General features: G+C 45.2%; 1 protein-coding gene across 1 annotated transcript in view; it reads left to right on the forward strand.

Annotated features, from left to right (window-relative positions):
• LOC143766952 (uncharacterized) overlaps positions 1–20343 on the forward strand; it is a 93906-nt gene extending 73563 nt beyond the window's left edge. Inside the window, exon 7 of the mRNA XM_077254971.1 lies at positions 17234–20343. Coding sequence (XP_077111086.1) covers positions 17234–18756 — 1523 coding nt within the window. The 3' untranslated portion in view covers positions 18757–20343. The remainder of the gene's footprint in view (positions 1–17233) is intronic.
• Positions 20344–22056: the final 1713 nt, after the last annotated feature.

Below are 22056 nucleotides of genomic sequence, written 5' to 3' on the forward strand. Positions count from 1 at the left end.
TTTGCACTAACTTTATGTTGTCTGTTTTCCAGTGAAAAGCATGAACTCATCAAGAAGAAGTTGTCTTAACGATCCAGACTCATTCTGTTACATTTGTGGTGAATACACACTGCCAAAACATAGAAGAAACATAACAGACTTCGTAAAAAAAGTGTATTTTGCCTATTTTGGGGTTATGCTTGGGAACCAAGACAAGTTTTGGGCACCACACATAGTGTGCAAAGCATGTATCGAATTATTACGAAAATGGAGCAAAGGACAAAGAAAAAGCTTCAAATTTGGTGTTCCAATGGTGTGGAGAGAGCCAAAAAATCATCATGATGACTGTTATTTATGGTAAACACAGGTACAGGCACATCTTCACAATGAGGGACAGGCCTTCTTGCAGATTCCATGTTACTCCCATTTTCGTTTCTTATGCTTATTGAATCCTTGCACTTGCACTGCACAGAAATAACAGTCATCATGATGATTTTTTGGCTCTCTCCACACCATTGGAACACCAAATTTGAAGCTTTTTCTTTGTCCTTTGCTCCATTTTCGTAATAATTCGATACATGCTTTGCACACTATGTGTGGTGCCCAAAACTTGTCTTGGTCCCCAAGCATAACCCCAAAATAGGCAAAATACACTTTTTTTACGAAGTCTGTTATGTTTCTTTTATGTTTTGGCAGTGTGTATTCACCACAAATGTAACAGAATGAGTCTGGATCGTTAAGACAACTTCTTCTTGATGAGTTCATGCTTTTCACTGGAAAACAGACAACAACATAAAGTTAGTGCAAAAATCAAGCTATGAACAAACTTTTAGAACACTAATTAACACAAAACTATATTGAGAACTGCTCAGTTCAAGTACTAATCCAAAGAAATTAATGAGATGATGCGTCGCATTTACCAACAAGTGCTATAAATAAGATACCAAAAATGTCAAAAACTTGAGCCAATCTGGCAAAACTGATAGCATATTCAGAATCAGCACCCCAAAAATACCCCAAATTCATTAAAATATTTTGGACACCAGAAAAAAAAATTTTTTTTGTTGACCTGTGTAATTGTCCTCTGCTATCTAATAAAAGCGCAACGGCAGAAAAACTACTAAGCTCAGAGGGTGTGGAGGAGGCCAATCTGAACTTATGCATATCCTCCATTGTGGTTTCTCAATGCATGCTCCCTGCCAAAGTTATGGTCGCTGGCAGAGAGCTGCCAATCACTGTGTTTGTGGATAGTGGTTCTGCCACTAATCTTATTGATGAGGAGTTTGCGCGCACAACCGGTTTCAGGATCGAAAAACTGCCTCATCCTATCCGGGTGGTCACCATCAATGCCGCTCCTCTCCCACAGGGGGAGATTACTGAGTTTGTGGCTGAGGTTAAACTCCACATTGGGGTCCTACATTCGGAGCAAGTTACATGTAGGGTGCTCAGTAATCTGCCTGCCCAAATGGTTCTGGGTTTTCCATGGTTGGCTATGCACAACCCAGTGATTGACTGGAAAACCCAGGACATCATCCAGTGGAGCGGATTCTGCCAGGAGAATTGCCTGGCCACGTGTGTGTCCGCTGTGACTCCTAGTATTCCTGAGTCTCTGCTGGATTTCGCAGATGTGTTTTCTGAGAAGGGTTGTTCAGAATTGCCACCACATCGTCCCTATGACTGCACTATTAGGTTAAATCCAGGGGCCAAATTGCCGAAAGCTAGGATGTTTAACATCTCTGGTCCTGAGAGGCAAGCCTTAAAAGACTACATCCCTGAGAGTCTGAGCAAAGTGCACATCAGGCCTTCGTCCTCGCCTGTGGCAGCAGGGTTCTTCGTTAAGAAGAAAGATGGCGGTTTACGCCCGTGTCTGGATTTCAGGGAGTTAAACCAGATTACGGTTCGTGACCCATACCCTATGCCGCTGATACCCGATCTGTTCAATCAGGTGGCTGGTGCTAGGTGGTTCTCTAAGCTTGACCTCAGGGGGGCGTACAACCTCATAAGAGTCCGTCAAGGGGATGAGTGGAAAACGGCTTTTAATACTCCTGAGGGTCATTTTGAAAATCTGGTGATGCCATTTGGTTTGACAAATGCGCCTGCTGTATTTCAACATTTCATAAACGATGTGTTCTCTCATGTCCTGGGAAAATTCGTTATTGTGTACCTTGATGACATTCTCATCTATTCATGCGACAGTGATACTCATTTAGAGCATGTTAGGCTGGTGTTACAGCTACTCAGAGAGAATAAGCTTTATGCTAAATTGGAGAAATGTGTATTTTCGGTTCAGGAGTTGCCTTTCTTGGGTTATATTGTGTCAGTTTCTGGGTTTAAAATGGACGCCGCTAAGGTGCAAGCGGTGCTGCGTTGGGAACGGCCTGATAACCTAAAAGCGCTCCAGCGGTTCCTTGGGTTTTCTATTATAGAAAGTTTATCAAAAACTTTTCTACCATTGCTAAACCGCTCACTGACATGACAAAAAAAGGTACCGATTTCTCCGCCTGGTCTGAGCCTGCTGTGCGCGCATTCGAGTTTCTGAAGAACAGTTTTGCTTCAGCTCCCATTCTGGTGCAACCGAATGTATCGAAACCATTTACCGTGGAAGTCGATTCGTCTGAGGTTGGAGTGGGGGCGGTGTTGTGAATTCCATTCTCGGACTCCCTCCTGTGGTCATGAATGGTACTTTGGTGAGTTATGTCCTTGGACTCCCTCTGGTGGCTTTGAGTGGAACTGCTGGTCCTTGAGGTTGGCTTTCTCAGCTGCCCTCGTTTATTGCTAGGCTGGCTTCCCTATTTAACTCCACTCAGATCGTTACTTCATGCCAGCTGTCAATGTCTCAGTATTGGTTCAGATCTCTCTTGGACTTCTCAGATGACCTGTCTACTCCAGCAGAAGCTAAGTCCCTGCTAGTTCATTTGTTGTTACTGCTTACTGAATATATTTCTTAGTACTGCTAAATTCTAGTCCAGCTTGCTATCATGATATTTCCTTGCTAGCTGGAAGCTCTGGGGGTGCAGAGTTGCACCTCCACACCGTGAGTCGGTGTGGAGGTCCTTTTGCATACTCTGCGTGGTTTTTTGTAGTTTTTTGTGCTGACCGCATAGTTCCCTTTTCTATCCTCTGACTATTTAGTGAAGACTGGCCTCCTTTGCTAAAACCTGTTTCATTCCTGTGTTTGTGACTTTCCTCGTAACTCACAGTCAATATATGTGGGGGGCTGCCTTTTCCTTTGGGGAATTTCTCCGAGGCAAGGTAAGGCTTCTATTTCTATCTTTAGGGGTAGTTAGCTCTTAGGCTGTGAAGAGGCATCTAGGGAGAGTTAGGTACGCTCCACGGCTATTTCTAGTGTGTGTAATAGGAGTAGGGTTTGCGGTCAGCAGAGTTCCCACTTCCCCAGAGCTTGTCCCTATTTCTAGTTTAACCATCAGGTCATTCCGGGTGCTCCTAACCACCAGGTCCATAACAGTACAGCTGGCCCACAAAGTGTTAATGCATCTCAAACGAGGGATAAGAGAAGTTCTAAGCCCATTTTTTTTTTCTTTGCAGTGTGTTTTGTCTTTCTTTTCCCCTTAACCTCTGGGTGGTTCAGGACTCAGGTGTAGATATGGATATTCAAGGTTTGTCCTCTTGTGTGGATCAACTCGCTACAAGGGTACAAAGTATTCAAAATTATGTAGTTCAGAATCCGATGTTAGAGCCTAGAATTCCAATGCCTGATTTGTTTTCTGGGGATAGATCTAAGTTTCTGAATTTAAAAAATAATTGCAGACTGTTTCTTGCTTTGAAACCCCGCTCCTCTGGTGACTCCATTCAGCAAGTAAAAATTATTATTTCTTTGTTACGTGGCGACCCTCAAGACTGGGCATTCTCCCTTGCGCCAGGAGATCCTGCATTGCTTAATGTAGATGCGTTTTTTCTGGCGCGTGGATTGCTTTATGACGAACCGAATTCAGTGGATCAGGCAGAGAAAATCTTGCTGGCTCTGTCTCAGGGTCAGGATGAAGCGGAGGTATATTGCCAGAAGTTTAGGAAGTGGTCTGTACTTACTCAATGGAATGAGTGTGCCCTGGCAGCAATTTTCAGAAAGGGTCTTTCTGAAGCCCTTAAGGATGTTATGGTGGGGTTCCCCACGCCTGCCGGTCTGAATGAATCAATGTCTTTGGCCATTCAAATTGATCGGCGTTTGCGCGAGCGCAAAGTTGTGCACCATTTGGCGGTGTCTTCTGAGCAGAGGCCTGAGCTTATGCAATGTGATAGGACTTTGACCAGAACTGATCGGCAAAATCACAGATGTCAGAATAGGCTGTGTTTTTACTGTGGTGACTCCACTCATGCTATCTCTGATTGTCCTAAGCGCACTAAGCGGTTCGCTAGGTCTGTCACCATTAGTACTGTACAGCCTAAATTTCTCTTGTCTGTTACTCTGATTTGCTCTTTGTCGTCATACTCTGTTATGGCATTTGTGGATTTGGGCGCTGCCCTGAATTTGATGGACTTGGAGTTTGCCAGGCGCTGTGGTTTTTCCTTGGAGCCTTTGCAGTATCCTATTCCATTGAGGGAAATTGATGCTACGCCTTTGGCCAAGAATAAACCTCAGTACTGGACTCAGTTGACCATGTGCATGGCTCCTGCACATCAGGAAGATATTCGCTTTTTGGTGTTGCATAATTTGCATGATGTGGTCGTGTTGGGTTTGCCATGGCTACAGGTTCATAATCCATTATTGGATTGGAAATCAATGTCTGTATCTTGTTGGGGATGTCAAGGGGTACATGGTGATGTTCCGTTGATGTCGATTTCTTCTTCCACTCCTTCTGAAGTCCCTGAGTTTTTGTCGGATTACCGGGATGTATTTGATGAGCCCAAATCCAGTGCCCTACCTCCTCATAGGGATTGTGATTGTGCTATTAATTTGATTCCTGGTAGTAAGTTTCCTAAGGGCCGACTTTTCAATTTATCTGTGCCAGAACACACTGCTATGCGGAGTTATATAAAGGAGTCCTTGGAGAAAGGGCATATTCGCCCGTCTTCGTCACCGTTGGGAGCAGGGTTCTTTTTTGTGGCCAAGAAGGATGGTTCTCTGAGACCCTGTATACTGTAGATTACCGTCTTCTCAATAAAATCACGGTCAAATTTCAGTACCCTTTGCCTCTACTGTCTGATTTGTTTGCTCAGATTAAGGGGGCTAGTTGGTTTACCAAGATAGATCTTCGAGGGGCGTATAATCTTGTGCATATTAAACAGGGCAATGAATGGAAAACAGCATTTAATACGCCCGAGGGTCATTTTGAGTACCTGGTGATGCCATTCGGGCTTTCTAATGCTCCATCTGTGTTTCAGTCCTTTTATGCATGACATCTTCCGAAAGTATCTGGATAGATTCATGATTGTATATTTGGATGATATTTTGGTCTTTTCGGATGATTGGGAGTGTCATGTGAAGCAGGTCAGAATGGTATTCCAGGTCCTTCGTGCTAATTCCTTGTTTGTGAAGGGGTCTAAATGTCTCTTCGGAGTTCAGAAGGTTTCCTTTTTGGGCTTCATTTTTTCCCCTTCTACTATCGAGATGGATCCTGTTAAAGTTCAGGCCATTTATGATTGGACCCAACCTACATCTGTGAAGAGCCTTCAGAAATTCCTGGGCTTTGCTAATTTTTACCGTCGCTTCATCGCTAATTTTTCTAGTGTGGTTAAACCTTTGACTGATTTGACAAAGAAAGGTGCTGATGTTGTGAATTGGTCCTCTGCGGCCGTTGAGGCTTTTCAGGAGCTGAAACGTCGTTTTTCTTCGGCCCCTGTGTTGCGTCAGCCAGATGTTTCGCTCCCTTTTCAGGTCGAGGTTGATGCTTCTGAGATTGGAGCAGGGGCTGTTTTGTCTCAAAGAAGTTCTGATGGCTTTGTGATGAAGCCATGTGCCTTCTTTTCTAGAAAGTTTTCGCCTGCTGAGCGTAATTATGATGTTGGCTATCGGGAGATGTTGGCTATGAAGTGGGCATTCGAGGAGTGGCGACATTGGCTTGAGGGAGCCAAGCATCGCGTGGTGGTCTTGACGGATCACAAGAATCTGACTTATCTCGAGTCTGCCAAGCGGTTGAATCCTAGACAGGCTCGATGGTCGCTGTTTTTCTCCCGTTTCGATTTTGTGGTCTCATACCTTCCGGGTTCTAAGAATGTGATGGCTGATGCCCTTTCTAGGAGTTTTGTGCCTGATTCTCCGGGAGTCCCTGAGCCGGCTGGTATTCTCAAAGAGGGGGTAATTCTGTCTGCCATCTCCCCTGATTTGCAGCGGGTGCTGCAGGAGTTTCAGGCTGATAGACCTGACCGCTGTCCAGCGGAGAAACTGTTTGTCCCTGATAGATGGACTAGTAGAGTTATTTCTGAGGTTCATTGTTCGGTGTTGGCTGGTCATCCTGGGATTTTTGGTACCAGAGAATTGGTGGCTAGGTCCTTTTGGTGGCTTTCCTTGTCACGGGATGTGCGTTCTTTTGTGCAGTCCTGTGGGACTTGTGCTCGGGCCAAGCCCTGCTGTTCTCGTGCCAGTGGGTTACTTTTGCCCTTGCCGGTCCCGAAAAGGCCCTGGACGCATATTTCCATGGATTTTATTTCTGATCTTCCTGTCTCTCAAAGGATGTCTGTCATCTGGGTGGTTTATGATCGCTTTTCTAAGATGGTCCATTTGGTACCCTTGCCTAAATTACCTTCTTCCTCTGATTTGGTTCCATTATTTTTTCAGCATGTGGTTCGTTTACATGGCATTCCGGAAAACATTGTGTCGGACAGAGGTTCCCAGTTTGTCTCTAGGTTTTGGCGGTCCTTTTGTGCTAAGATGGGCATTGATTTGTCTTTTTCTTCGGCTTTCCATCCTCAGACAAATGGCCAAACCGAACGAACCAATCAGACTTTGGAAACCTATCTGAGATGCTTTGTTTCTGCTGATCAGGATGATTGGGTGACCTTCTTGCCATTGGCTGAGTTCGCCCTTAATAATTGGGCTAGTTCGGCTACTTTGGTTTCGCCTTTTTTTTGCAATTCTGGTTTTCATCCTCGTTTTTCTTCAGGGCTGGTTGAGCCTTCTGACTGTCCTGGTGTGGATTCTGTGGTGGACAGGTTGCAGCAAATTTGGACTCACGTGGTGCACAATTTGACGTTGTCCCAGGAGAAGGCTCAGCGTTTCGCTAACCGCCGTCGCTGTGTTGGTCCCCGACTTCGTGTTGGGGATTTGGTTTGGTTGTCTTCTCGTTATGTTCCTATGAAGGTTTCTTCTCCTCAGTTTAAGCCTCGTTTCATTGGTCCTTATAAGATTTCCAAAATTCTCAATCCTGTGTCATTTTGTTTGGTCCTTCCAGCTTCTTTTGCCATCCATATAGTGTTCCATAGGTCGTTGTTGCGGAGATATGTGGCGCCTATGGTTCCCTCCGTTGATCCTCCTGCTCCGATGTTGGTCGAGGGGGAGTTGGAGTATGTGGTAGAGAAGATTTTGGATTCTCGTATTTCAAGACGGAAGCTTCAGTACCTGGTTAAATGGAAGGGCTATGGTCAGGAGGATAATTCCTGGGTTGTTGCCTCCGATGTCCATGCTGCCGATTTAGTTCGGGCCTTTCATTTGGCTCGTCCTGATCGGCCTGGGGGCCCTGGTGAAGGTTCGGTGACCCCTCCTCAAGGGGGGGGTACTGTTGTGAATTCCGTTCTCGGACTCCCTCCTGTGGTCATGAATGGTACTTTGGTGAGTTCTGTCCTTGGACTACCTCTGGTGGCTTTGAGTGGAACTGCTGGTCCTCGAGGTTGGCTTTCTCAGCTGCCCTCGTTTATTGCTAGGCTGGCTTCCCTATTTAACTCCACTCAGATCGTTACTTCATGCCAGCTGTCAATTTCTCAGTATTGGTTCAGATCTCTCTTGGACTTCTCAGATAACCTGTCTACTCCAGCAGAAGCTAAGTCCCTGCTAGTTCATTTGTTGTTACTGCTTCCTGAATATATTTCTTAGTACTGCTAAATTCTAGTCCAGCTTGCTATCATGATATTTCCTTGCTAGCTGGAAGCTCTGGGGGTGCAGAGTTGCACCTCCACACCGTGAGTCGGTGTGGAGGTCCTTTTGCATACTCTGCGTGGTTTTTTGTAGTTTTTTGTGCTGACCGCATAGTTCCCTTTTCTATCCTCTGACTATTTAGTGAAGACTGGCCTCCTTTGCTAAAACCTGTTTCATTCCTGTGTTTGTGACTTTCCTCTTAACTCACAGTCAATATATGTGGGGGGCTGCCTTTTCCTTTGGGGAATTTCTCTGAGGCAAGGTAAGGCTTCTATTTCTATCTTTAGGGGTAGTTAGCTCTTAGGCTGTGAAGAGGCGTCTAGGGAGAGTTAGGTACGCTCCACGGCTATTTCTAGTGTGTGTAATAGGAGTAGGGTTTGCGGTCAGCAGAGTTCCCACTTCCCCAGAGCTTGTCCCTATTTCTAGTTTAACCATCAGGTCATTCCGGGTGCTCCTAACCACCAGGTCCATAACAGGGCGGTGCTGTCTCAAGGCTCATCCTTGAGCGAGTTGCGTCCATGCGCCTATTTCTCCAAGAAACTGTCGCCCGCCGAACGTAACTACGATATCGGCAACAGGGAGTTGTTGGCTATCAAGTTGGCTTTTGAGGAATGGTGACACTTTTTGGAGGGGTCGGTTCACCAGGTTACTGTTATTACCGACCATAAGAATTTGCTTTATTTGGAGTCAGCCAAGCGTCTGTCCCCCAGGCAGGCTCGCTGGGCATTGTTTTTCACGCAAATCAACTTTTTTGTTACTTACCGACCTGGGTCTACGAACACTAAGGCGGATGCTTTGTCCAGGTGTTTTCCGGGGGGGAGAACCTTGGGAAGAACCGGTACCCATCCTCCAAAAAGGTGTAGTGGTCTTGGCTCTCACGACAGAGGTTGAGGCTGAGATTGCCGAGGCTCAGGAGGAAGTACCACCAGAACTTCCCGTTAAATAATCATTTGTACCGCTCCATCTTCGCCTAAAGATATTGGCAGAGCATCATGATGCTGTCCTGGCTGGTCACCCAGGGGTTAGGGGTACTTTGGAGTTGGTGTCGCGTCGGTTTTGGTGGCCCAAAATCCGACAGGATGCGGTTTCATACGTGTCTGCATGCACCACGTGCGCTAGGGCTAAGACACCCCGCTCCCGTCCTGCTGGCACACTACTTCCTCTCGAGGTACCCAGTAGGCCATGGATGGAGATCTCCATGGATTTTATCACGGACATGCCCTCCTCAGCTGGGAACACGGTCATCTTGGTGATTGTTGATCGGTTCTCAAAAATGTCGCACTTTGTCTTTGCCTTCGTTGCCTAATGCTAAGACTCTGGCTCAGGTATTTGTGCAGGAGGTGGTCAGACTTCACAGGGTCCCATCTGACATCGTGTCTGATAGGGGTACTCAGTTTGTGGCAAAATTTTGGAAAGCATTTTGCTCACGGCTGGGGATCAAGTTGTCACATTCTTCGGCATTTCATCCTCAGTCAAATGGTCAGACCGAGCGTATGAACCAAAATTTGGAGCAGTACTTACGCTGTTTTGTTTCTGACAACCAGGAGGAGTGGGCGACGTTCCTTCCTTTGGGTGAGTTTGCCATAAATTATCACCGCCAGGAATCTTCTGGGGAGTCTCTGTTCTTTTGTTTTTACGGGCACCATCCTCAATTTTGTTCTTTGAGTCAGGGGGCTCTTCCGGTGTCCTGGAGGAGGACCTGTTAGGAGCACAACTGTCTTCCATCTGGAGGAAAGTGAAACAGCGCCTGTTGAGCGTGGGTGCAAGGTACAAACGTGTGGCTGACAGTAGACGTGTGCCAGGTCCGGACCTGAGTGTGGGTGACTGGGTGTGGTTGTCCACAAAAAACATAAGACTCAAAATACCATCCCTTAAATTGGGTCCTAGGTTTATTGGTACGTTTAGGGTCGCCGCCATCATTAACCTGGTTGCCTACCGATTGGAGCTCCCTACGGTATATAAGATTCACAACGTGTTCCGCAGATCATTATTAAAAAAGGTGGTGGGTTCTGTGGACGCGGCGCCGATGCCTCCTCCAGTCTTGGTGGATGTCAGTTTAGAATTTGAAGTCTCCAAGGTGGTTGACTCTCGAGTGGTGCGCCTCACGTTACAGTACCTGGTACACTGGCGTGGTTATGGGCCGGAGGAGAGGTCTTGGGTACCAGCCTCGGATATATATGCAGACCGGCTGGTCAGTATGTTTCACCGCCGCCATCCGGACAAGCTGGGTCCCATAAGTCATGAGGGCCCTGGGGTCCCTTGTAGAAGGCGGGGTACTGTCATGTCGGACGCTGTTCACACTAGGGCGTCCGACAGACAGCTGTAATTCCTCATTCGTCCACTATATGCTCAGTGGCGCCGGCTAGATTGATCCAGATTGTCCGGGGTTAATCTGGCTGGTACTCGGGTTGGAGGCTTAGTCACGCCCATTGCCTTTAAATAGTTTTGCTGGGCTTTGGGCGTCACCGATTATAGCTTGTGTCTTGTGCCTGGTGATCTCGGTCTGGAGTGGTGGTCTAGGAGAGGAATCTCGTATCTGGTGGTCTATTATCCTTCGTTACATTTCTCCTTCCTATATTTGTATTGTTTTGCCCAGTGCACATTAATGTGTTTTCCTGTGTCTGCGGCGTGGTGCGTTTTTTAGTTTTCCCTGTCTGTGCTTTCTGTAGGGGTTGGTGAGAGGTCTTATCACTGGGTGGCGGGTGGAGGTTTCAGCTCAGTACTGAAACAGGACTCAGGGTCAGGCCTGGCGGCCCAGACATGCACACCTTCAGTGTAAACTCTGAGAGAGGGACAGACAGGGTTTCCCTAGTTTGAGGGATATTGCAGGGGCCCGGGTAATCAGCTGTAGTCTACCCAGTACTCCCGTTACACTATGGCGGTCACCCGCAAAAGATCAGGAAGACACTGGACTGGTATGAGGTAACGATCCACAACCGCCTGCTGGATGAAGTTCCCTGCAGCTCCAGAATCCAGCAAATAGAGTTCAGAGAATTCAATTTCTCCAAAAGACATGGTGACCGAGACTTGTAAAGATGGAAAGGAATGTTCTCTACCTAGGGTGGCCTCTCCCAATGGAACCTAGGCACTGGAGTTTTCCAACCTCTTTGGACAAGTACGAATCAGGTGTTCAAGACTACCGCAATAGAGACAACTTCCTTCTTTGTGACGCGCCTCCTGGTGGCGGCTGGCCAAACTTACACGATCAACCTCCATGGGCTCAGGGGAGGAAGACAAGGTAGCCGACTTAGGTGAAGTACAGCCCAGGTAGTAGGGCCTCTTGTTTCATTTGATCTCCTTGGCATGTTCCTGAAAACACAGGACTGTTGGGGTTGCAAGTGAAATCAGATCATCCAGGATGGTAGGCCTGTCCTGTCCTACCAGCTCATCCTTGATTCTTCCTGACAAACCCTCCCAGAAGGTAGCTAGCAAGGACGCATTATTCCAGGATAATTCAGCCGAAAGAATGCGGAACGGAACAGCATACTGAGCCACCGTGAGCATTCCTTGACGTAGGCGAAGCAGAGCTGAAGTTCTGGACGTGACACGACCAGGTTCATCGAAGGTCCTGCGAAATGCTTGTAGGAAAGACTGGAGATCATTAACCATAGGATCCCCTCTCTCCCATAGAGGGTTCAGCCTGGCAAGGGCCTCTCCTGCAAGGTGTGACATTATGAAGCCCACCTTGGCTCAGTCGGAAGCAAACATATGCCCCAGGATTTCGAAGTGCAGCGTGCACTGATTGATGAAACCCTGACACTGAGTGGGGTCACCATGGAAGTGGGTGGGGGCTGCCAGGCAAGGACTTTTACGCAGGGGTGGGATTCAAATTTTTAACAACAGGTCCTCTAAGTCGCAGCGGCCGGAATTTTGGCCACGCCCATTTTCAATAACCCCGCCCATACTAATAAGCCATGCCCAGTGGCACGATTCATATTTTTTGAAGCAGTTTGTCTCCCTTAATGACAAGAATACGTTGTGACACACGGTATTAAAGTCATTCAAAGAAACAAACGACTAAAGCAAATGTACTGCACAGGACAATTCACTCGTATATCAGCTGAGAATCGCCAATGCAAGTCAATGGGTGCAAAGAAAAAAAATCCTACAGCACTCGCACCATGCGAGTGCTGTCCGATTTTTATGCACCGGCGTCCTTTGAAAAGCAGGTAATTCAGCGCGGTGTACAGTAAGATCACACGGCCTCATTCATTCCCTATGGGACTTGCGGGCATGTGCGGCACTTGCAGCAACGGAAAAAAAACACTGCTAGCAGTGTTTTTTTGTCTCACCGCAAGTGCCGCACATGTTGGCTAGTAGCCATCACTACCTGTCCCTAGTGAATCAACCACAGGGCATGCTGGGATTTGCAGTCCCTACAGTACCAACCACAGGGCATGCTGGGGATTTGCAGTTTCTACAGTACCAACCACAGGGCATGCTGGGATTTGCAGTCCCTACAGTACCAACCACAGGGCATGCTGGGATTTGCAGTCCTATATCTCCATAATTAGAACGACAGGACATGTAACCTAAACCTGTAGTTATTCTGCAGCTACAGAATAAAAAAGTCAGGGCGTGAAGGTACAAGTCCCCCTTACACAAAGGCTGGGAATGCTGGAATTTATGGTTCTACAGCTGCTCCAGAATAATAAAAACAAGCCTTGCTGGAAGGTGTACATGGGGCAGGGCGGCCACATACTGCAGAGGCCCCCTAATTGAAGCAGGACATTAACCATGTCCTGATCACTGTGATGTTCCTCTCAGCACCTCCCCCTCTGTTCACAGCCTCATGTCAGCAGCAGGGCACAGGCAGCAGCAGAGGGAATCACAGCGTGAGGCTCCGTGTGATGCCCCTTCCCTCCGATGCCCCTTCCCTCCCAGTCCCCGCAGACCGCAGCATTAACACTACCAGGTGAGGATAGGGCCCCTGCTGTCAGCATAATCCTGTGCAGTCTGTAGCTGAGCGGGCCGGCCTCTCCTGCTAGCTCTGAAGCTGCCGGATATGCTGGGACCAGCAGTTACACCCCAAGCACCGCACAACTGACCTGGACACAACACACCTCACACCATCCCCGCCCCGCAGCTGCTCAGACAGAAACTGAACTTGGCGCCACAGCGAGGAGGGGGCGGGGCCTGCAGTGTGACGTGTTCCCCTTCCAGCTCCCGGCCTCCGTCCACTGCAGCATATGTGATAGCGCAGTACAGGAGCCAGAAGAGGGAGATGGGGAAGAGGGAGATAGGGAGGGCGGGTGGGTTTGGGTGGGCGCTACCCCGCATTATTAAAAAAAAACAAAAAAAAACACACACCTTGCTCAGGCGCCGCCCCCCCGCATCCTCCCGCCCCTAGGCACGTGGGAAATACGGCCCTGATTACCGGAACGCTGGCAGCTAGAAATTTTAGTAAACGGCTGCCCCGTACCGGGTCGTACTGGCTGAATGCCACCCCTGCTTTTACGTGCCTTGCAGGCGAGTTCCTGGGTGCTGGTAGACAAGTCAGTTGCAGCCGGGGTCAGCAGAGAATCCATGCGGGTAGACAACCTGCGAAGATAAGTCGTGATCTTATCCTGTTGATCCCTTAGATGGGTCAACTCTTGGCAAAGCTCCACAGTTGGGGGTCTCTGGGATGGTGGCACAGGTGATGAAGTTCACATTTGTTTTTTATTTTTAGAGTGGAACCTCGGGACCTCGGTCTGGTGGGCTCTGAAGGGGGCGTAACTAGTGAGCCCAGGTATCCATAGTAAAATCCCTCGAACAGGACCAGAGTGGAATACCTGGGGGACACAGGTGCTCCCTCCAGTTAGACCCCGGACACATGGTTAAAAGCTCACAGACACAAAAAGAGGACTTAAAAATCCTCCAGAAAATTGAAAAAAATCAGTGAAAAAAGCAGAGATGATTACCTGCTGAAGCCTCCAAACAAATGCACTAGCAGGGCACATCGGACCCGATTAATGATGGCGGGAACACAGGTGCAAAAAATACATCGGACCAAGATGGCTTTGTAAACTGTAGGCCTCTATTCACAAAGCATGCATTTTGTAGCACTAGGCGGCCTGCCTGTATGTGCGTCAGTAATAGGCTGTAGACCAGATGCTCTGTATTGCTTGTGTGAACAACGCCACATACAGACTATTATCTCTTTTCTTTTTGTGCACTAATGCCAAACAGCCAATACTGGATTGAAAGTGGTTGTTTCATCTGTATTTTTTGCACCTGTGTTTTTGCCATCATTAATCGGGTCCAATGCGCCCTGCTGGTGCATTTGTTTGGAGGCTTCAGCAGGTGACCCCAGACACGTGGCAGCTGTCCCAGCAGGACAAACAGGTAAACAAATATAACAGAGATGGTGGAGCAGACCGACGGACACCGGGTATGAGATGTGGAGCTGGCTCTGGTGAGGGTAGTCAGATTCTGGGTAGATGGGAGGAAGCTGGCTCTGGCACCTTTAGCGTTGTCCAGGAGTACGGATGGCGAGTGGCGGAACGGGCTGACACTTGAGTATAAAGGGGAAGGAGTCACCTTAGGATTGCCGGACAACTGGATGCTGATATTCTGCAGAAACAAACAGTATAAGCAGAGTGCAAAATGGAATGCTATTACAGCGCAGTCAGAACAGGAACAGAACCAAAAATAGCAAGAGTAGATACTCGTTGCTCCGGCACCCTCCCTATGATGGAGAGGCCAGAAATAGTAATCAGTGCGCTGCCATTGGTTAACCCCTTTCTGACCTCGGACGGGATAGAACGTCCGAGGTTAGAAGCCCCGCTTTGATGCGAGCTCCGGCGGTGAGCCCGCATCAAAGCCGGGACATGTCAGCTGTTTTGAACAGCTGACATGTGCCCGTAATAGGCGCGGGCAGAATCGCGATCTGCCCGTGCCTACTAAGTAGTTAAATGCCGCTGTCAAACTCAGACAGCGGCATTTAACTACCGCTTCCGGCCGGGCGGGCGGAAATGATCGCATCGCCGACCCCCGTCACATGATCGGAGGTCGGCGATGCTTCAGAATAATAACCATAGAGGTCCTTGAGACCTCTGGTTACTGATCCCCGGCAGCTGTGAGCGCCACCCTGTGGATGGCGCTCACAGCACACCTGCAATTCTGCTACATAGCAGCGAACATCAGATCGCTGTTATGTAGCAGAGGCGATCGTGTTGTGCCAGCTTCTAGCCTCCTATGGAGGCAATAGAAGCATGGCTAAAGTTAAATAAAAAAGTAAAAAAAAATGTGAAAAAAAATAAAAAGAAATAAAAGTTTAAATCACCCCCCTTTCGCCCCAATCAAAATAAATCAATAAAAAAAATATCAAACTTACACATATTTCATATCGCTGCGTTCAGAATTGCCCGATCTACCAACAAAAAAAAAGCATTAACCTGATCGCTAAACGGCGTAGTGAGAAAAAAATTCGAAACGCCAGAATTATGTTTTTTGGGTCGCCGCGACATTGCATTAAAATGCAATAACGCGCGATCAAAAGAACGTATCTGCACCGAAGTGGTATCATTAAAAGCGACAGCTCAGAACGCAAAAAATAAGCCCTCAACCGACCCCAGATCATGAAAGTGGAGACACTACGCGTATCGGAAAATGGCGCCATTATTTTTTTTCCTAGCAAAGTTTGGAATTTTTTTTCACCACTTAGATAAAAAATAACCTAGTCAGGTTAGGTGTCTATGAACTCGTACTGACCTGGAGAATCATAATGGCAGGTCAGTTTTAGCATTTAGTGAACCTAGCAAAAAAGTTATGGCTCTCGGAAGGAGGGGAGCGAAAAACGAACATGGAAAAATGGAAAATCCCAAGGTCATGAAGGGGTTAATTAATATTTTTTAAAAAATGCGCACTGTCCCTTTAAGAGACCAGAGGTACGAGCGCGGCATGTGTCCTAAGCATTCTTCCTGGAGGCCTGCTGGCAGCATGCCAGGAAGTGGGGGATGGCGAAGCAGCAGCAGGACACCGAGGCATAGACCGAGAGCAATGATCCTGGCAGGGACCTCGCAGAGGTGCAGGGGCTGCCTCGGGAGCAGGAGCAGGTGAGGGACCAGAACTGGGGGCAGCGCCAGACCCGGGTGTAACAAAATGTAGTCAGTAAGCGAGCTGGGATTACAACAGGAAACAAATACAACAGCTGAGCACAGAGGACTGAACCAGAGGTGAATAAGGCTGTATCTAGCAGCTTCCGGGAATATGCTTCAAGCTTTAGTAGGGTTTGGTGCTTTCTAATTGGCTTAAGCAGGTAGCTGATTGCTAACAGATTGCTGGACAGCACACAAGCCCATACTGCCAGGCTGGATGGAACTACTTGTCTCAGGCACTCTAATCTTAGTGGCTGGTCAGAGCCAGCACCACCCAAAGCTTCTGGTTTCGATGTCTCTTCTATTACCAGCAATAAATAAGGCGCTGCCTGATGATGGAATCAAACATCGCAGGAGCAGGTTCCAGTGGAGAGGGGACACACCATTTGCAGATGCCCTAATATAACAAAATTACAGAAAACTAAAGCAGTAGAAATCCCCATATAGTGACTTCATTTTGGAAATTATAACCCTCAGTGAATTATTCTATGGGAGTAGTGACTATTTTGACTCCACAACCACTTTACGGCAATTAGCTCGCACTGGATGTTGCAACATGAAAATTGCACATTTGCCATTTTATTATCCAATACATAATGCCCAGATTGTCCTCCAGAAGACACACAACGTAATATAAGTGGGTTCATCTCACTATAGTAATGCCAAATATATGGATGCTAAATATGGTTTGGGCACACTACAAGGCCCAGAAGTGAGTGGGTATTTGACTTTGGGAGAGTGGATAGTGCTGGATTGGTTTATGGAAGCCATATTGCTTTTCAAGAGGTTTTGAGCCACAAATATTGTGGAAATCTTTTGTTTTTCCACTGACAGATGATGGACCTTAGTGGTGTCATGTATTTCGTGAGATGAGTAGAAGTTTTATTGGTATAATTTTCGCCTACATAACCTAGTTTGGCGGCTTTTTATTCCATGTTTGGGAGGTAGAATGAACAAACCGTTGGACGCAACTATGCACTGGTTCATGCTATGAGACTTTAGATTAGACTGTGAACTGTCATTGTCTTGGTGAATAATTCAATATTTTTAAAAAGCTTTATTTTTAACAACTTAAGTAGAAATGTTCAAAAGTATAACATTTGAGGATATTTTATTCAAAATTATTAATTGGTTTTATTTTTAGCAGATGACTGTACCAGGAGATCAGAGGGAACGCTGACATCTTCAATTTTTAAATCTGATAATCTTGAGATCTCACAGGACACAACTGAAGTGAATGCCATTACTGCAGATATATCATCATCCTTTCATAGCAAAGATCTGTCATCTGATACTTTGAAACAGGTTCCATCTTCTGGTTCATTACCCACTACTAAGGAAAATCAAAGTCACAACATAAGCATTAAAAAATTAATTGATTCTAAAGGAAAGAAGCAATTTTCATATTCAGAATATGGAAATAATTTTCTCGAAAAGACTTTACTTAAACATGAAAAAATTCACATAACAGAGAGTAGATTTTCCTGTTCAGAATGTGGGAAATGTTTTATCCAGAAATCAGATTTGATTAGGCACCATAGAACTCACACAGGGGAGAAGCCTTTTTACTGTTCAGAATGTGGGAAATGTTTTACAAAGAAGTCAGATTTGGCTAGGCACCATAGAACTCACACAGGAGAGAAGCCTTTTTACTGTTCAGAATGTGGGAAATGTTTTAACCGGAAATCAGATTTGGTTATTCACTATAGAACTCACACAGGGGAGAAGCCTTTTTCATGTTCAGAATGTGGGAAATGTTTTACAAATAAATCATCTTTGGCTAGGCACCATATAACCCACACAGGGGACAAGCCTTCTTTTTGTTCAGAATGTGGGAAATATTTTACAGAGAAATCAGATTTGGTTAAGCACGAAAGAAACCACACTGGGAAGAAGCTTTTTTCCTGTTCAGAATGTGGGAAATGTTTTATTCAGAAATCAGATTTTGTTAGGCACCGGAGAACTCACACAAGGGAGAAGCCTGTTTACTGTTCAGAATGTGGGAAATGTTTTAACCGGAAATCAGATTTGGTTATTCACTATAGAACTCACACAGGGGAGAAGCCTTTTTCATGTTCAGAATGTGGGAAATGTTTTACAAAGAAATCATCTTTGGCTAGGCACCATATAACCCACACAGGGGACAAGCCTTCTTTTTGTTCAGAATGTGGGAAATATTTTACAAATAAATCAGATTTGGTTAAGCATGAAAGAACCCACACTGGGAAGAAGCTTTTTTCCTGTTCAGAATGTGGAAAATGTTTTATCCAGAAATCAGATTTTGTTAGGCACCAGAGAACTCACACAGGGGAGAAGCCTTTTTTCTGTTCAGAATGTGGGAAATGTTTTAACCGTAAATCAGATTTGGTTAAACACCATAGAACTCACACAGGGGAGAAGCCTTTTTCATGTTCAGAATGTGGGAAATGTTTTATCCAGAAATCAGATTTGGTTAATCACTATAGAACTCACACAGGGGAGAAGCCTTTTTCATGTTCAGAATGTGGAAAATGTTTTATCCAGAAATCAGAATTGGTTAATCACCATAGAACTCACACAGGGGAGAAGCCTTTTTCCTGTTCAGAATGTGGGAAATGTTTTGCACATAAATCGAATTTCATTTCTCACCAGAAAATTCACACGGGGGAGAAGCCTTTTTCATGTTCTTAATCTGGGAAATGTTTTCTACCCAAATCAACTCTTAATAAACATCAGGGAAGTCATACGGGGAGAAGCTTTTTTCATGTTCAAAATGTTGGAAATACTTTAAAGGAAAATTGTATCTTCTTAAAAGGATTGACCACTACTAGTACAACCCCTTGTCATTCCTCATGTTTGGCCATGTTAATATAAAAACACTCATTGTACGAGAATGATCAGTACTAAATATATTGAACAGCCATGTCAGACTGAGCTGCCATCTTGGAAAAACTTTTGCTAACTAACTTTGCAGCTCATGAGATGACCTTATGGGAGCTCTGGCCAGAATGGAGACATAAAATGACATCAGAGCCATTAGCAGGTATGGTTGGCATACCCAAAGGTTAATAGGAGCAGCTGCAGGGCATTGTGAGCGTAAATAAGTGGTGTCATATGGTTGTAAGTAGTGTCTGTGACAAGGACAATAAAGTTGTCAGTGTGTGGAGAGTTATGTGAGTAATGACATGGGGATTTATGGATTGTAATGGAGTTTGGTGAAATACTCCTAAATATTGTCATTTTGTATTATCACTTTCTTTAGTATTCTAAAATACATGTCTTTCCCTGCAGTATGAGGTTATCATGTATACACCTTTTGCTGCTATATGCAGTTCATTTGTCTAACCATATATATAAAAAGCCCAAATGAGGTCCTACATATATTCAGAAGTAGAAGTCAACAACATAGCCTACAAACGTTACTCCCATAAACAAACTTTCAGTATGAAATATATCTTTATTTCAACAAAACACATAAAAACATGTAAAAAAGAAGAGATTAAGCAGAGAAAATCATCGGGTAAATATATAAAATGTATCTAAATCTGTCCGAAAATATAGTTTAGAAAAATCATTTACATACACAGTATATATAATTGTAAGTGGAAAGCCCATATGGAAGAAGTATAACAATTCTATACCATATCATCCTATATCATTACATATCTCAGGTGTAAGGTCTCCGCCTAGTGGTAAATAGCAATTCACAATAAACCCAGATACAAAACAATATACAGAGAACAGGTTTACAATTCACATATGAATAAATATTAAAAATAGTACAACCAGTAAATGTTACAAAGCCGATTCCATAGGGCACGTGTGGCATTATGTGCATGACACTGTCACTGCTTCAAATAGAGTCTTCATTGCTAGTGCATAAATCCAGAAGCAGCAGAACGTGGCAAACTGCACATTACACGCGTTTCGCCCTTTCTGAGGAAGCATTACAAGCGAAAGGTGCTTAAAAGGGCGCATCTGGGTAATGTAATCATCTCTATAGATCTGTCTTGTCTGTGTATGCCTCTTTGGTATGTGGACAATGTGGGGTTTGCTATGTTCTGCTGCTTCTTGATTTATGCACTAGCAATGAAGACTCTATTTAAAGCATAAGAAGATTCTTGCAGGTAGAATCAGCGCTGGTGAGCACCTACTGGGCTTTCTCTCCCTAGCCACAATTCCCCTTCTTAATTCCATATTCGCTCTGTCCTGCTAAACATCTTTTCCCATCTAGATATGTACAGTCATTGCCAAAAGTATTGACACCCCTGCAATTCTGTCAGATAATACTCAGTTTCTTCCTGAAAATAATTGCAAACACAAATTCTTTGTTATTATCTTCATTTAATTTGTCTTAAATGAAAAAATACAAAAAGAATTGTCCTAAAGTCAAATTGGATATAATTCCACACCAAACATAAAAAAGGGGGTGGACAAAAGTATTAGCACTGTTCGAAAAATCATGTGATGCTTCTCTAATTAGTGTAATTAACAGCACCTGTAACTTCCCTGTGGCACCTAACAGGTGTTGGCAATAACTAAATCACACTTGCAGCCAGTTGACATGGATTAAAGTTGACTCAACCTCTGTCCTGTGTCCTTGTGTGTACCACATTGAGCATGGAGAAAAGAAAGAAGACCAAAGAACTGTCTGAGGACTTGAGAAACCAAATTGTGAGGAAGCATGAACAATCTCAAGGCTACAAGTCCATCTCCAAAGACCTGAATGTTCCTGTGTCTACCGTGCGCAGTGTCATCAAGAAGTTTAAAGCCCATGGCACTGTGGCTAACCTCCCTAGATGTGGACGGAAAAGAAAAATTGACAAGAGATTTCAACGCAAGATTGTGCGGATGTTGGATAAAGAACCTCGACTAACATCCAAACAAGTTCAAGCTGCCCTGCAGTCCGAGGGTACAACAGTGTCAACCCGTAGTATCCATCGGCATCTGAATGAAAAGGGACTGTATGGTAGGAGACCCAGGAAGACCCCACTTCTTACCCCGAGGCATAAAAAAGGCAGGCTGGAGTTTGCCAAAACTTACCTGAAAAAGCCTAAAACATTTTGGAAGAATGTTCTCTGGTCAGATGAGACAAAAGTAGAGCTTTTTGGGCAAAGTCATCAACATAGAGTTTACAGGAGAAAAAAGAGGTATTCAAAGAAAAGAACACGGTCCCTACAGTCAAACATGGTGGAGGTTCCCTGATGTTTTGGGGTTGCTTTGCTGCCTCTGGCACTGGACTGCTTGACCATGTGCATGGCATTATGAAGTCTGAAGACTACCAACAAATTTTGCAGCATAATGTAGGGCCCAGTGTGAGAAAGCTGGGTCTTCCTCAGAGGTCATGGGTCTTCCAGCAGGACAATGACCCAAAACACACTTCAAAAAGCACTAGAAAATGGTTTGAGAGAAAGCACTGGAGACTTCTAAGGTGGCCAGCAATGAGTCCAGACCTGAATCCCATAGAACACCTGTGGAGAGATCTAAAAATGGCAGTTTGGAGAAGGCACCCTTCAAATATCAGGGACCTGGAGCAGTTTGCCAAAGAAGAATGGTCTAAAATTCCAGCAGAGCATTGTAAGAAACTCATTGATGGTTACAGGAAGCGGTTGGTCGCAGTTATTTTGGCTAAAGGTTGTGCAACCAAGTATTAGGCTGAGGGTGCCAATACTTTTGACTGGCCCATTTTTGGAGTTTTGCGTGAAATGATCAATGTTTTGCTTTTTGCTTCATTCTCTTTTATGTTTTTTCATTTAAGACAAATTAAATGAAGATCATAATACCAAAGAATTTGTGTTTGCAATCATTCTCAGGAAGAAACTGAGTTATCTGACAGAATTGCAAGGGTGTCAATACTTTTGGCCACAACTGTAGGTTTTGTGTTTGACCCCCATATTTTGTGTATATATATTTTAATTTTTAATAATATTTTTTTAAAAATATTTTAATAATTATCAAAATCAATAAAGTTTCCATTTTTCTGAAGTAATA

Source organism: Ranitomeya variabilis, chromosome 4 (assembly GCF_051348905.1).
Source record: "Ranitomeya variabilis isolate aRanVar5 chromosome 4, aRanVar5.hap1, whole genome shotgun sequence".
NCBI lineage: Eukaryota > Metazoa > Chordata > Amphibia > Anura > Dendrobatidae > Ranitomeya > Ranitomeya variabilis.